This window comes from Pagrus major, chromosome 18 (genome assembly GCF_040436345.1).
Source record: "Pagrus major chromosome 18, Pma_NU_1.0".
Taxonomy (NCBI): domain Eukaryota; kingdom Metazoa; phylum Chordata; class Actinopteri; order Spariformes; family Sparidae; genus Pagrus; species Pagrus major.
In genome coordinates, this window is record NC_133232.1 from 26,947,140 (window position 1) to 26,961,066 (window position 13,927).

At 43.4% G+C, this 13,927-nt stretch overlaps 1 protein-coding gene across 1 annotated transcript; it reads left to right on the top strand.

Annotated features, from left to right (window-relative positions):
* Positions 1-1,648: 1,648 nt before the first annotated feature.
* On the top strand, positions 1,649-13,881 carry kdm2ab (lysine (K)-specific demethylase 2Ab). Its single transcript, XM_073486766.1, has 23 exons — positions 1,649-1,855; positions 2,304-2,344; positions 3,794-3,932; positions 4,158-4,236; positions 4,392-4,438; positions 4,946-5,124; positions 5,286-5,392; positions 5,543-5,636; positions 5,796-5,949; positions 6,060-6,175; positions 6,987-7,113; positions 7,226-7,500; positions 7,594-7,671; positions 7,939-8,199; positions 8,399-8,527; positions 8,636-8,719; positions 8,822-9,046; positions 9,268-9,297; positions 9,456-10,507; positions 11,397-11,560; positions 11,706-11,852; positions 11,941-12,156; positions 12,250-13,881. Exons 2-23 carry the CDS (start codon positions 2,309-2,311, stop codon positions 12,429-12,431), a joined length of 3,921 nt encoding a protein of 1,306 aa, XP_073342867.1. The 5' UTR covers positions 1,649-1,855; positions 2,304-2,308; the 3' UTR covers positions 12,432-13,881.
* Positions 13,882-13,927: the final 46 nt, after the last annotated feature.

Here is a 13,927-nt window from a genome sequence, read left to right on the forward strand (position 1 = left end):
AAGGCTTCCGTGACCTCATTTCATCCCCCACCTCGCTGTTTCTTGCCAACCAGAGCCAGGCCACGCCCACCGACACACGGTGGGGGCGGGGCCTACGCGAGGGTGCGTTCGATTATGTTTCTGCTTCGTGTTTGGAGAGCAGTGCGGAGATAACTGATGTAATAAATATACAAATACAAATCAATAACTCATTAATGTGATTTATAAATCATGTTAGGAAAGCTAAATGCATTAACAAAGACCAGTATATACAAAGTTGTGCATATTGCATACAGGCAGTATATTGATTTTTTTATTTTTGTTTTTATTTTTATTCATCACTCACTTTACCTTTGGACTGGTGATCTGCATTTGAATTTCTCCTGTCTGGGATTAATAAAGTAAACCTCTAGCCCTAAATAAAATTATGTTTTGCTTTGCTTTTGTGCAAAAAATGCTTCATGCATATTGTGAAAATGACATAATATAAACAAATATGTATATAATCACTGTTGTAAAAATGTAATCAACCGTAATAGCTGTGTAAAAGTAAAGATATGTTAAGATATCTGGTAAAGGTGAAAGTCACCCATACGAATACTTAAGTAAAAGTCTGAAAGTAGGCTATCTGATATTAAAAGTACCTAACTTGCTGTTAAGTATCAAAAGTACAAGTAAAAGTAAATTACACACACAGTGAATTTACATGTGTATATACTGTATGGATCGACCAACAATTGATCAAAATAAAGCCATCTTAGATTGTGCTACATGATGCATCATGCAGTCTGCAAAGTAATTAGTAACTAAAGTTATCAAATAAATGAAGTGAAGTAAAAAGTACAATATTTGCCTCCAAAACATTGTGGAGTGGATGTATACAGTAGCAGAAAATGGAAATGTATACTATTATATTTATCATCTATATGAGCATAATAACACCTTTTTTTATCTGATTCCTTTTTTATTGTGTCACCTTCTAATCATATATGTTATTCTGTTTTTATCTTCTATGTTTTTATATATGTCATCCTATCTTATATGTTTTATTCTTTGTTTGTATCTTATGTTTTTTGCTATCTTCTAAGTTTTATTTGTATTTTACTGTATCGTATACAATTCTGTCATGGACGGTGTTTACTTTTTATTTTTATTTTGAAGCACATTGAGTCCATGCCTGTCCTATGAAATGTGCTACATAAATAAACTTGACTTGACCCATGTATTGATACAGAAAACAGCAGTTACTGTAGAAATATAGGAATAACACAGCAAGGTACGGTCTACATTAATACATCGTGCTGCCATATTGGCCCTGATGATTATAATGTGTGAATACTTTATTAATAACTATCCAGTGACACAGACAGTCATGTGTTTGTGTTCTTGCTCCTGTACTTCAGCAGCATATTGCAGGATGATGCAGTGAAGCATGCTGCATACAGGATCTGCATGCTTTAATAACACTACTGCGATTAGCACCGACGAAGAAGAAGAACGCTTCCGGCGTCGGACGAACCGAGCACACCTGCGTATTAACATATTATAATCGTGTTTAAATAGCACACGCTGCATCCAGTGAGAGTAGCTGTATGCTAATTCCTCGGAGCAGTGGAGTAAATAGGGGGGTGGGTCATGAGCTCTTTTTTTTTTTTTTTTTTTTTTTCGTTTTGCGTGTATGTGTGTGTTTTTTGACCAGCTGAAAATGGCGGCTCGGAGCGTCGAATCGTCCTAACTTTATCGCACAATAATAAACACAACGATATACACAGCTGTTATCGCGTAACATGGGGAGAAACTTCACCGAGAGGCCTCGGACGCTCTAGTTTGCGAAGCAACTTTGACCACCACGGTTGAAAGGACTTATAACGCAGAGGTAATGATAAAGAAGCTTACAACTGCCGTATAGAGGCTAATGTCAGCTAGCTAGCAAGCTAGCGTCAACGTTAGCCGACGACTTATGAAAGGGATTGTCAACTGAGCGAGTGCATGTTAGCCGATAACCACAGCGAAATAGCGTCAGCTGACAGACACATTGGTTAGAGGTATTCCGATGAAAAGGTAGTCGCTCTAGTCGGGAATTGTCTTCATAGACTGACGCAAGTTCAGCGTAAATGTTTTGTGTTGCTAACCTTAGCTCGCTGGCTAAAGCAACACTGTTGGCTAGCGCTAGCAGGGCTATCTAGTTAGCTCGGCTCGACTCAGAGAGAGGGGGTGTATTACTGTCCGGTAGGGTGTATAAACACACTGAAACACCGTAACACCGACTGGATATTTAATCAATGTGACTTAACGCTGCTCCCGAAACTTTGTTTGTCTTCTAGAGATTATGGAGGATCCTCATACACGGTACAGCAAACGCCTGGTGAGTAACTAACTGTGTTAGCTCCCCTGAACACCTGTTTTATGTTTACAATGCGAGTGTTTTGTTCAAGGTGTGTTCGTGTGAAGCTAGACCCCTTTTAAAACCCCACGAAGCATGATGTATTATGTCATTTGTGTTTGACTTGAGTGGTCCACTCTCCTTTGGCACATTGTGTCATGGCAGTGGTCCTCCTCCTGTTGTGTCTGGCACCCTGATAAGGGTAATGAACTTGTCCAAACACTCTGGGTTCACGAGAGAGTCAAGTTCACTGTCTAACCTGTGACTGCATTTGTGCTGTGACCTTGTTTCACCTCCTTGCAGTCGTGTCCCCTGGCTGTAAAACAATTAACACACTGCTTTCTGACACTGTGTTCTCTGGGATAGAAATATTATTAATAGTGGTGGTTTAATTTGTATTGATAGCTAAATATATAATAATGTTTTTTTATGACATTGTTGATTGGCATTATAAAGCACGTCTTGGTGTATTTGTTGAACACACCATAACTTAATAAAGGCGCCCAATAAATCTTTGCATAATTGTAATCCATTAACCCCCTTTGTCATTTTTATGACTTTATATTAAAACATCAGCCTGGGTTGCTCTCATGTTACTGAATTGTTTTCAGTTGCAAATAAATATGTAGTGTGCAGCCCTCAGTTATGAAAGTGACGAGCATCAGAGTTTAAGTAATGCCACATTTGTGGTAAAAGGATGGGGGTGGGGAGGTCTGAGAGCAGGGGGTGTTGTGCTTGATCCATCTGTCTAGCCAAGCAGTTCTGCATAGGATGAATGGCAGGAGGGGAGGAAAAGGAGGGGGCAGTGTGTGGAAGATTAACCCCGGCTATTGTGATGCTGTATTGTTTGGTTCCCACATGAACTGATTTGGTAGTTGGCTGACTGATGATTAGCTTGGAATGATTTATAGTGATTTTATCCTTGACTTGGGTAAAGGTTTGTCACATATTGCCATTTTGGTCCTTTTAACACTGACATATGGGTGTCACCTCATGTCTTGGCAATGAGACTGCAGTCAATACATTTTTTAAAATATTGGGCAATGTTGCATTTTTGGATGTATGTTGATTTTTGTTGTTTCACTCAGCAGCTGATTTTTGTTTTACACCTTAAAAATTATTGATGTGATACTTTGAGGCTTTGACTTAGGCCCACTTCTCAGAATTTACAGCTTTTATATTTTTCTTCCCAAGCACATCCCCTCAGCCCTGTTTGTTATGGTACTTTTTACGTATATGATCTTGACAGGTTGCTATAACTCATCTTTGTCATGGCACTGAAATATCTTCAGAGCAGTAAGACATCCCAAATTTTGTCGCTGCCAGTTAATTCCAGCCCTCGCCTCCTGTCCTCTTTCTGTGGCTCACTACAAACGATACTGTTCATCTTGTCTAATGTAAAGGTTAACAGAAGCCTTCTTTCCTCCTCAGCGTACGGGTACGCGGCGCCGCTACCAGGACGATGGAATCTCAGATGACGAGATCGAAGGGAAACGAACGTTCGATCTGGACGAAAAGTTGCAGTGCGCCAGGTTTAACTCTGACTTGATCAAACACATGGAGGGTAAAGGTGAGAGGAGATTTTTGAAGTATAATTTCAAGGAAACCGTAGCTGGACACCTCTAATGCTATTTAATGTAATTAAGGCTAGCTGTGTGTTCTCTGTACTGTGTTGCTTGATACTGGAAATTCTTAACATTGTGTTGATCGAATAAAGATGTCTTTGCCCGTTCATACTGGTTAATGTAACTTTTTTTTTGATGACTGTGTCTCTGTCTGCGTGTCTCCCTCATAGATTTCACATTTGAATACATCCAGAGAGAAGGGCTCAGGGACCCCATTGTCTTTGAGACAGGGGATGGCCTTGGCATACAGTAAGTCACAATCTTTAATGGTTATATCACAGGTTAGTCTTTTTTTTGTAGTTTATGTTGAGATATATTCTAGCTTAGTTTTCAGTTCAAGGAATAAATCTTATTGACGGTGTGTCTGGAGGAAAAAAACTCAAGGATGTCTCTCTCTGTTGCAGAATGCCAGACCCTGATTTCAGCGTGAGTGATGTCAAGTTGTTTGTTGGTAAGTTCCTGTTTTATGCCTTTCAGAGTAAATGCCTTTTGCTTGTAGAGGGAGATAAATCAGCCAAGCCAATATATTGGATGACATTGCTTTATTGCATATATATATATATAGGTGTGTGTGTATATGCTGGCAGATAACTAACAGGAAATTGCAGGAGGGATATAACTAAACTAGGTCTGATTTTGTTGAGTGTCACCCTTACATTTTTCTTCGACTGTACAATTTCATGCTCGGTCTGTATCTCAAGATAAAATTTAAAGGATCTGTACATATTGTTTGTTGATAATATAAGTTAATATTCAAAACAACTAATCGATGGATTTATTCAACTCATAAGTATTGATCGGCTTAAAAAAAATCTTGGTTGTGCTATAGTCGCTGGGTATTTTAATCAGAAATAATGGGTATCACACTCAAAAAGTATTAAGTATATTTTAGGACAATGAATTTGTTTTTAATTACAGTGGCCTCACTTGTTTAACCCCCCCTTTAATCCTTTCGCAGGTAGTCGCCGTATTGTAGATGTGATGGATGTGAACACCCAGAAGGGAATCGAGATGTCAATGGCTCAGTGGCGGCGCTACTATGAGACGCCGGCGTCAGAACGAGAAAAGCTCTACAATGTCATCAGCCTGGAGTTCAGCCACACCAGGCTAGAGAATCTGGTCAAACGACCGTCTTCGGTGAGAATTCACGCAGTTTCACGCCTCCGGGTTTTACAACAGCTGCCGCTTTGATTGGCTTTATCACAGTGATAACATTTTTGCAACATACAGAAAGCGTTATCAAAAACAATCCGTTTGGATTCATGTTTTTATACAATTTTCTTTTTTTAACTATCCAGGTGGACCTTATTGACTGGGTGGACAACATGTGGCCCCGACATCTCAAGGAGAGACAGAGAGACTCCACTAATGCCATAATAGACATGCATTATCCCAAAGTACAGAAGTGAGTGAACCAAACATATATAATGTTTCCTGTTTTATAATTAAGATGCACTACTGATTCAATTAAGTTCAAAGTCTCTCAGTGCCTGTTGGTTGATGTTATCCTGTTTTTATTTAAAATCCACATTGTGTTTTCTGTCCTTTCTCTCAGGTACTGTCTCATGAGTGTGCAGGGCTGCTTCACAGATTTCCACATTGACTTTGGAGGCACTTCAGTCTGGTACCACATCCTGCGAGGAGGAAAGGTCAGTCTGTCACACCACACGACGACCATAGATTATAAAGTTTTGATGTAGTCACCCAGTAGAAAAGTTTTATTTGTGATGAGAGACAGCCATTTTTTCCACCATGCTGCCAGACTAAGGGTACATGTGATCGTGGGCTTCACTTCGTCTTGCTTCCAGGTGTTCTGGCTGATTCCACCCACACCACAGAACCTGGAGATGTACGAGAACTGGGTTTTATCAGGAAAGCAGGGAGACATCTTCTTGGGTGACAAGTGTCATGACTGCCAGAGGATAGAGCTCAAACAGGGCAACACCTTCATAATCCCATCAGGTTTGCTACTATAATACGGCCGTGACACGTACAGGCCTGTCGTATACACAGAAACATACACTGTCTGTACCAAGACATGCCTCCAGCGTCCTGTGTCTTGTGTGTTGTAGGGTGGATTCATGCCGTGTACACCCCAGAGGACACGTTGGTGTTTGGGGGCAATTTCCTCCACAGCTTTAACATCCCCATGCAGCTCAACATCTACAGCATTGAGGATCGCACACGGGTGAGCAGCACCTCGCATCACCGTAGACTTCTTACTGCTGTTTTATATATAACTGTCCTCTTGACACACATTGATGATTACTTTAGATTCTGTGATTATGCAAGGTGTGATTCAGTCTTATTCTGTGGAATTACTCATCATAGGAAAACTGCGGTGAGAGAATCATGTCTCAACAATGTCGCCTTAATTATAAGAATTTTTAACCGATATCCAAACTTGTGTTTACTGGGTAACACAGACACCAGCGCTCTCTGTCTTAAAAGTTAAAGCTGTAACTTTTATGTAAGGTAACCTACGAGCAGGGATTTGCAACGGCACAAAAAAGTGAACAGTAGTTTATTTGACTACTTTGCTACTTCTATGGAGGAGGCCTTATGCTGTAGATTACAAGGCTCAATCTTCCATTTTATCTAGCTGTTGTGACAATTTTCTTACTGAATGAATGTAGAAGAAACACTGCATCCACCTCTTAAATTATCTTTCAGACTCTTTAGGGTGAAACACTGTTTAAACACTTATCTATGCTGGAAAAAACAGGTGCAGATGGTGCGAATCTCGCTGCAAAGATTAAAATTTTCTCTAGCTGTGGTGGCAATGTTCTTACTGCGTTGGTCCACCACTCCTGAAAGGATGTGGAGAAGTGCTCATTGCTCAGCTGTACAAGCTGCAGCCACACAACATTTCCTCCACAACTTTCTAAGCAGAGATTGTGACAAATGCAGGAACTGCATAAGAGCAGAAAATATGCAGGGTGAACAGGGTCTTTTAAGATGCATATTTTTCCTAATCTCTTTCGGTCTTCCTCCTCTAGGTGCCACCAAAGTTCCGTTACCCGTTCTACTATGAGATGTGCTGGTATGTCCTGGAGAGATACCTCTACTGTCTCACCAACATCTCCCACCTCACTGCTGAGTTCCAAAAATACTCTCTGGGCATAGGTAAGGACAGAAGATCACAAGAAAACATGGCTGTCCTCAAACCCTGTTTTCCACACAGATACAATCCAATCTCTGACATGAACTTCAACCAACTGCTCCTCTCTCTTTTCAGGACTGACCCCGGCTGACCTCGAAACTAATGATAACACCGGGAATGGCACCTCCAATGGAGTCGAAAGCGATACTGAAAAAGAGAAGATCGAATTTAAGGATGTAGAAATCAAAGAGGAAGAGGCAGCTCATGTTACAGCACCTCAGCATGTGCTGACTACCTTTGAGCTGGAGGGACTGTGGAACCTCTTAGGGAAGCTGGAGGAGCTGCCGGCCCACAAAAAGTGTGTCCCTGCAGGCATCGGGAACCCCACAGCCCTACTCGAAGACATGAGGGTGGGTGTCAACTTAGGCTCCCTGCACATTGGCTACACTTAATTCAAAGTACAGATATACTGAGTATTTTATCTTACTGCTCCACTTGTCCAGGCTGTTCTGAAGGAGCACGCCGATGATACACCGCAGCTGTCCTACACTGGAGAGCCCATCGTGAAGTGGCCCGAAAGAGTAAGTAGAGAATTAATATTTTGCAAACTTCCTGCCGGTAACTTCTGAGGATTTGTTTGTGAACAGATATTTACAACTACTGCTTCAGTTAGTTTTAACTGTCACTTTTTTAATGTATAATTGATGTTAAAAAACACTCAGTCTTAGACGGATAAAATAGATGTATTTTTTATGCTTATTACTTAAAAGATATTGTTTATTTCTTCATTATTAGTGTAATTCTCACCAACTTTTTCTTTGCCTTTCCTGCTGATGTCCCTGATGCAGCCAGCATGGTACCAGCCCCCAGCTCCCCCTCCCCCCGTCCTTTACCGTCCTCGCTTGGGTCCCACCCTCCACAAGCCTCTTGGCCAGAGGCGCACCAAACGCTCCTCCATCTCAGCCCTGAGGCGCAGACGGGTGAGGTGCAAGCGCTGTTCCGCCTGCTGCAGGAAGGAGTGCGGCAACTGCCACTACTGCCAAGACATGAGGAAGTTTGGTGGGCCTGGACGCATGAAGAAGAGCTGTATTATGAGACAGTGTCTCGCTGTGAGTCATCATCCCATCATTGTCTTAGTGTGTGTGGAACAAAAATAATGCTGCCCATCTGAACTTATAACTGCTGTATACTTGGAGAAAGATTGAGGCTGCTAACTCAGAATTGTGTTGAATTACTGAAGTCAAATGTAATCTTGTTATATATTCTTTTCCAACTCCAGAAGTCTGAAACATTTATTTTTCCCTGCAGCCTGCCCTGCCGAACACGGCGCGATGTACCATATGTGGAGAAGGGGAATCGGATGAATCAGATCCGAGCACTCACTCACTCATGGAGTGCTCCGTCTGCTCGCAGATCGCCCATCGTCAATGCATTAAGGTAATCATCTTCTGACATGGTGAAGTCAATACATTCATACATTACCCAATGATTGCATGGTTTGTTTTGCTGCCCACAAATCAGCTCCTCTGCTGTTCTTTGCTTCAGGAACCTGGTGAAGGGAAGATCAACAAAGATTTACCCAGCTGCTGGGAATGTCCCAAATGTTACCAAGGCAAAGACTCATCAGAGGTACCAACACACACTTCTCACCTCTGTATCTCGAGAATTGCCATATTATTTATGTTGATACTCAACCCCACCCACCATCCTTCCCCATCTTTTCCACACCAGTCCTCCAGCGATGAAGAAAGCGAAGAATCAGAGGGCTCCACCTCCTTGCCACTGTCCAAACTTGCGTACCGGGAAGGCATTGGTGTCGGTGAAGGGGTGAAACGAGGGAAACGAAGCAGACCCACACCCCGACCCACAGTGCCGCCACCTTCTCAGAAACTGCTACTGCAGCATCAGCAGAACCGCAAGCGAGCAAGTGCACTGGAGCTCAGACTTAAGAAGAGGGTAAGGTGTAGATCTTAGATGGTTTTAAATGTGTTTTATGAAATCTACACAGATCTTTTAAAATCTAAGCGTTACCTTGATGAAACTTCTCAGTCTCCCTGAAACTGGTTTGGCAGATGCTACAAATATGATAATGGCACTTCCTCAGACTTAAAATAGTAGAAAAAATCTCTCTGTATTTGACATTTATCTCATTCAAACCCCAATTCTGTTTATTGCAGATAAAACTGGAGCGCAGCAAACTCTTAACGGTAAGCAAACCACTTATTTCTGCAGTGATTCTATATTGCATTGGAATAATACTACAGCGCACATGTAGCATTATTCTAGGAGGTAGTTTCATCCAAACAACAAATGAAACATGCATTATGTTGTTCTCATCTGCTGTCCTTTTTGCCCTTCCCTCTAGAAACAGTCGTCTCTGGATCGTTCTCCCAGGCTGCTGGGCTCCAGGTTGCTGTCCCGGCTACGCTCTCCAACCAGCAGACTATCTCAGGGCAGAGGCCGCAGCTCCACCTGGGCCAGTGGCTCCTCTTACCACGGCTCTCCAGGAGGCACTGGGTCCTTCCAGCAGCAGCAGCAGCAGTCTTCCCACGGTCTGGTACTTGAGCCCAAGGGAGAGCCCCGCAGAGGGAGGGGAAGAGGGGTGAGGCTGCGGGGAGGTGGAGCAGGAAGAGGAATCAGAAGTTGTAGAAGCCATGGAGAGATGGAAGAGGAGAGTGAGGACAGCAGCAGCAGCAGCACAAGCAGCAGCAGCGACAACGACGACGAGGAGGAGGAAGAGGAGAGGGGGCAGAACAATGGGAGGGGACTGGATAAAGAGAACCAGCCACAGTCGAGGAGAGGAGGACGGGCAGCCAAAGAAAGAGAAGAGGAAGGGGGTGAGGTGGCCAACCAAAACGGTGCAGAGGAGGAGGACGAGGAGGAGATGGAGCAGGACAGTCAAACTGGGGGGAAAGATGGCTCCTATCTTAAAGTGACACTTCAAAAGCCAACCAGGGCCAAGCGGGACCCGACAGCAATCGTCCCCAAATTAGAGGCTGTCGCCCCTCAAACTGCCACTTCCACAATACACAACCAGACCAGAGCCCTCGTCAGACCCCCCATTAGAAATCGTGGCCCCTGTCCCGATCAGCAATCCAATAGGCACACATCACCACACACTCGCAGTGGACTCACAATCACTCGTACCTCTCACCCAGAGAGGCCCGAGGCCTCTAAAATAGCAAAGCCGAGCAGGCCAGCTAAACTGAGCAATGGCGCCTCCTCTTCTTCAACTTCTGAGCTTCCTCATCTCCGCATCCCTCTGTCCGCCCTGCAGGAGGGAGGGAGCGAGGCGGACAGGGAGAACGGTGGGAGCGGGCCGGGCTGCGAGAGGGAGGTGTGGGTGTCCGTCTTCCGCTACTTAAGTCGAGCAGATCTCTGCGTCTGCATGGCTGTCTGCAAGAACTGGTACAAATGGTAAGATGAGAACGTTGAGTTGATTAACTTTATTAGGAGACAAATCTCTGATCAAACCTTTTTATTTGCATATTTTTTCTATTGCTCCTAATGGAAATATTCAAATGTTTGTCACTTTCTCTTTAAAATGACAGAGTGCAGCTTTTGCACACCTTAAAATCGACCGGTGCGTAGGAGAAGACAGAGGGCCGACAGAATCAGGAAAAAAACTCCTGCACCTTGTCCACTTCACTTGCAATTAAGTTTAATGACAACGTTTCGGTACTTAGACCTTCATCAGGTTATCTTCCGCTAAAATGACAAATATCACAGCTGTTTCACATCAATTTGATGACAGCTCAAATTAAAAGTTTTTCTGCTCTCTGGAGCTGGTGTGTGAATCATGCTGAAGATTGTTTGTGAAAGAGAAAAGTGGAAAGAGACATCAGTCTGTAACAACGCTGCACTTTGTGGAGTTCGACAGAGACAAAGGGTGGCGAGTGGCTGATCGCCTCAATTAAAGAATCCCCCAATTAAACTCAATCGTTGTGAATCAAGGCTACAGCTGTTAATTGAACGGTCAGATACGATTAATTAACACGTCATATATTGCGCTCAGCTCATTTAATTTGTAGATGCAGAGTGAACATTAACTAGCCTGCTGCAACAAACTAATGCGTCTGCCTTCTCTGTAATCAGGAGATAATAAGACATCTGTCAGTTGTTATTTTGGACTTTATTTCCTTTAAACATGGACACGTGGATTTAAATCTTGTTGTATTTCAAACTCATTAGTGTTTATCCATGTATAGTGTCGTGTAGTGTCTTTGGGTCATGTTGCTCTGCAATCTAACGAGACAACTCTTCGGATGGATGTGCTCATCCCGAGTGTGTGTGTGCTTGTTTGCAGGTGCTTAGACAAACGGCTTTGGGCATGTATTGACCTGAGCATCAAACGCACCATCACTCCTCAGGCCCTAACAGGCATCATAAAGAGACAGCCGGTCACGCTCGATCTCTCCTGGACCAACATCTCCAAAAAGCAGCTGAACTGGCTTGTTGGACGCCTGCCTGGTATATAAACACACACACACACACACACACACACACACACACACAAGGCCAGGGTTTTTAAGTGAAATCTGAATTAGTCTCATCTCCACCAAAAGTTTGTCCTCCATCACGTCCGTTAAACACAAAGCTTCCCTTGATTTTTCAGGGCTGAAGGATCTGATGGTGTCAGGTTGTTCCTGGTCATCTATTTCAGCTCTCTGCTCCTCTGGCTGCCCTCTCCTCCGTTCTCTGGACCTGCGGTATGCAGACGGGGTCAAAGACTCTCAGATCAGGGATCTCGTCACTCCTCCAGGTGAGGACAGAGCGGCTTCGGAGGCTACAGACAGATGCTGTTATCACTGTTATGTCAATCATCATCGTCGTCTCTCTTTTCGTTTCAGGCTGTGACAATCGCAGTCAGTTGCGGACCATGCAGTGTTTGCGACTAGCAGGCCTGGACATCAGCGACTCCACTCTGCGCCTGGTGATCCGTCACATGCCCCACTTAACAAAACTGGACCTCTCCCACTGCAACAGCCTCACCGACCACTCCATCAACCTGCTGACTGCAGTGGGCTCGTCCACCCGAAACACGCTCACAGAACTCAACCTGGGAGGTGAGAGACTGATCACACGAAACACACACATACATGTTGTATTAGTGTTATTTTACTAGTACTGAAGCGTCCGTTTACCCGTTTCTCCTCCAGGCTGCAGTAAACTGACGGACGCGTGTCTAAAGTATCTCCGCCGCCTCTCCTGCATCTCACTGCTCGACCTGCGAGGCTGCAAAGGCGTCTCCCGCAAAGCCTGCGAGGCTCTCATCTCCGAGCTGTCGGTCAACATGCTCTACTGCCTATCAGATGAAAAACTGATCCAGAGGATATCCTAAGCACCCGCCTCCTCCTCTGACGGCAGGGGTGAATTTTTTTTTGGGGTGCAAAGACAAGAGAGCTGATCCGGATGTGAAACTGTGTGACACAAAGGACTCAGACTGGCAGGGAAGTTCACATGCACGTGTAACACATACGAGGAGGGGTGGGGTCTGAACTGGGACTCACGTAACTGGTGTTGGTGAAAGGGGTTCTCATATACATTTTTTTTTTTTTCCAGTGTACCTAAAATGAGACTCAGGAGCTTTTTTCTGTTGTTCTTTTGGGAAATAATTTTGTGTGGAAAGAGCAAAATATCTTTGTTTTGTTTTTTTAATTGCCAGAAGTGGGAGAACGGGCAATTAATTAGCTGTATCCTGCACATCCTTCGGATAACCGAGTGCTCAGCTCCTCTGTGGACAGACACCAGTCTTGACTCCGATCCTGCCTTGAGAAGGTGATCAGCGAAGACTTTTTGAGTTTCACGACGGGGGGAGTAAAAACGGCCTCGTCCTGTTCGGCAGATCCCCATAAAGTCTTATTTATCAAATGGATAATTTTCACTCGTTTGATTACGGCTACATTTGGGTGCTCCAGTTATTATTTTTTTTGACATACAAGAGAGCGGACGTTAAGTTGATGGTTTATGCTTTATGCACATCTATGCTTGAGTTTTTTTTTTTTTTTTTTTTTAAAGGTGACCGGTCTTTCACATCACAGCTTGTAAAGTGGGTGACAGGAACGGCCTTGTGTTCACCAGTCTTATGTTCGGCTTAATAAAGCACTTTTGTGCAGCAGTAGTCCAGTGTTATGAGCATACGTGGACGTGGAGTGGATGTGGTATAAAAGGGTAAAAAAAAAAAAGAAGACAGTGTGAGAGGCAATCGACGAGACCTCACCCCAGCGGGAGGGCAGGTTGTACTAAGTGCATGGACGTGGGTAAGCCGAGGGGGTTCAGGTGTCAGATAAATGGTGCATCGTCAAACAACCGCTAGACTTCAGGTGCTATTATTTCCAAACTTGCTTTGTTTTTGTACAGAGACGACATTTAGAGCAAAAGTGTTAATATTCTAGATGAAACTGCTCCCCCGCCCCTCTTTGATACACTTATTTTTTTCTTTCCATGGATGAAAAATGTGAGTATCTACTTTTCACTGAATTTCATGACCTTGTCCAATACAACGTAGAGATGTATGATTTATTTTTTGGGGGGAGGTGTTGCTCATTTCTTTGTTCAAGTGTAGTGGTTCAATATCAGAAGGTCTCCTCGCAGACTGGATCTCCTCCTGGCCATATCCCCTTCAAAATGAATATAAGTATATAAATATATACTTTTGTGTAAATGTGTTTTTTTTCCTCTTTTCGAGTATCAAAACGGGAATCCTGTAGCATTGTAATTATTTTCAGAAGCCTTTTTCACGTTATGTTATTTGTGTTATTTTTCAAGAAAAATAAAAAAATTAAAAACAAGTCACTGCTCAGATGTCTCTTTTTTATCTGTACAGTGGGATCAGAT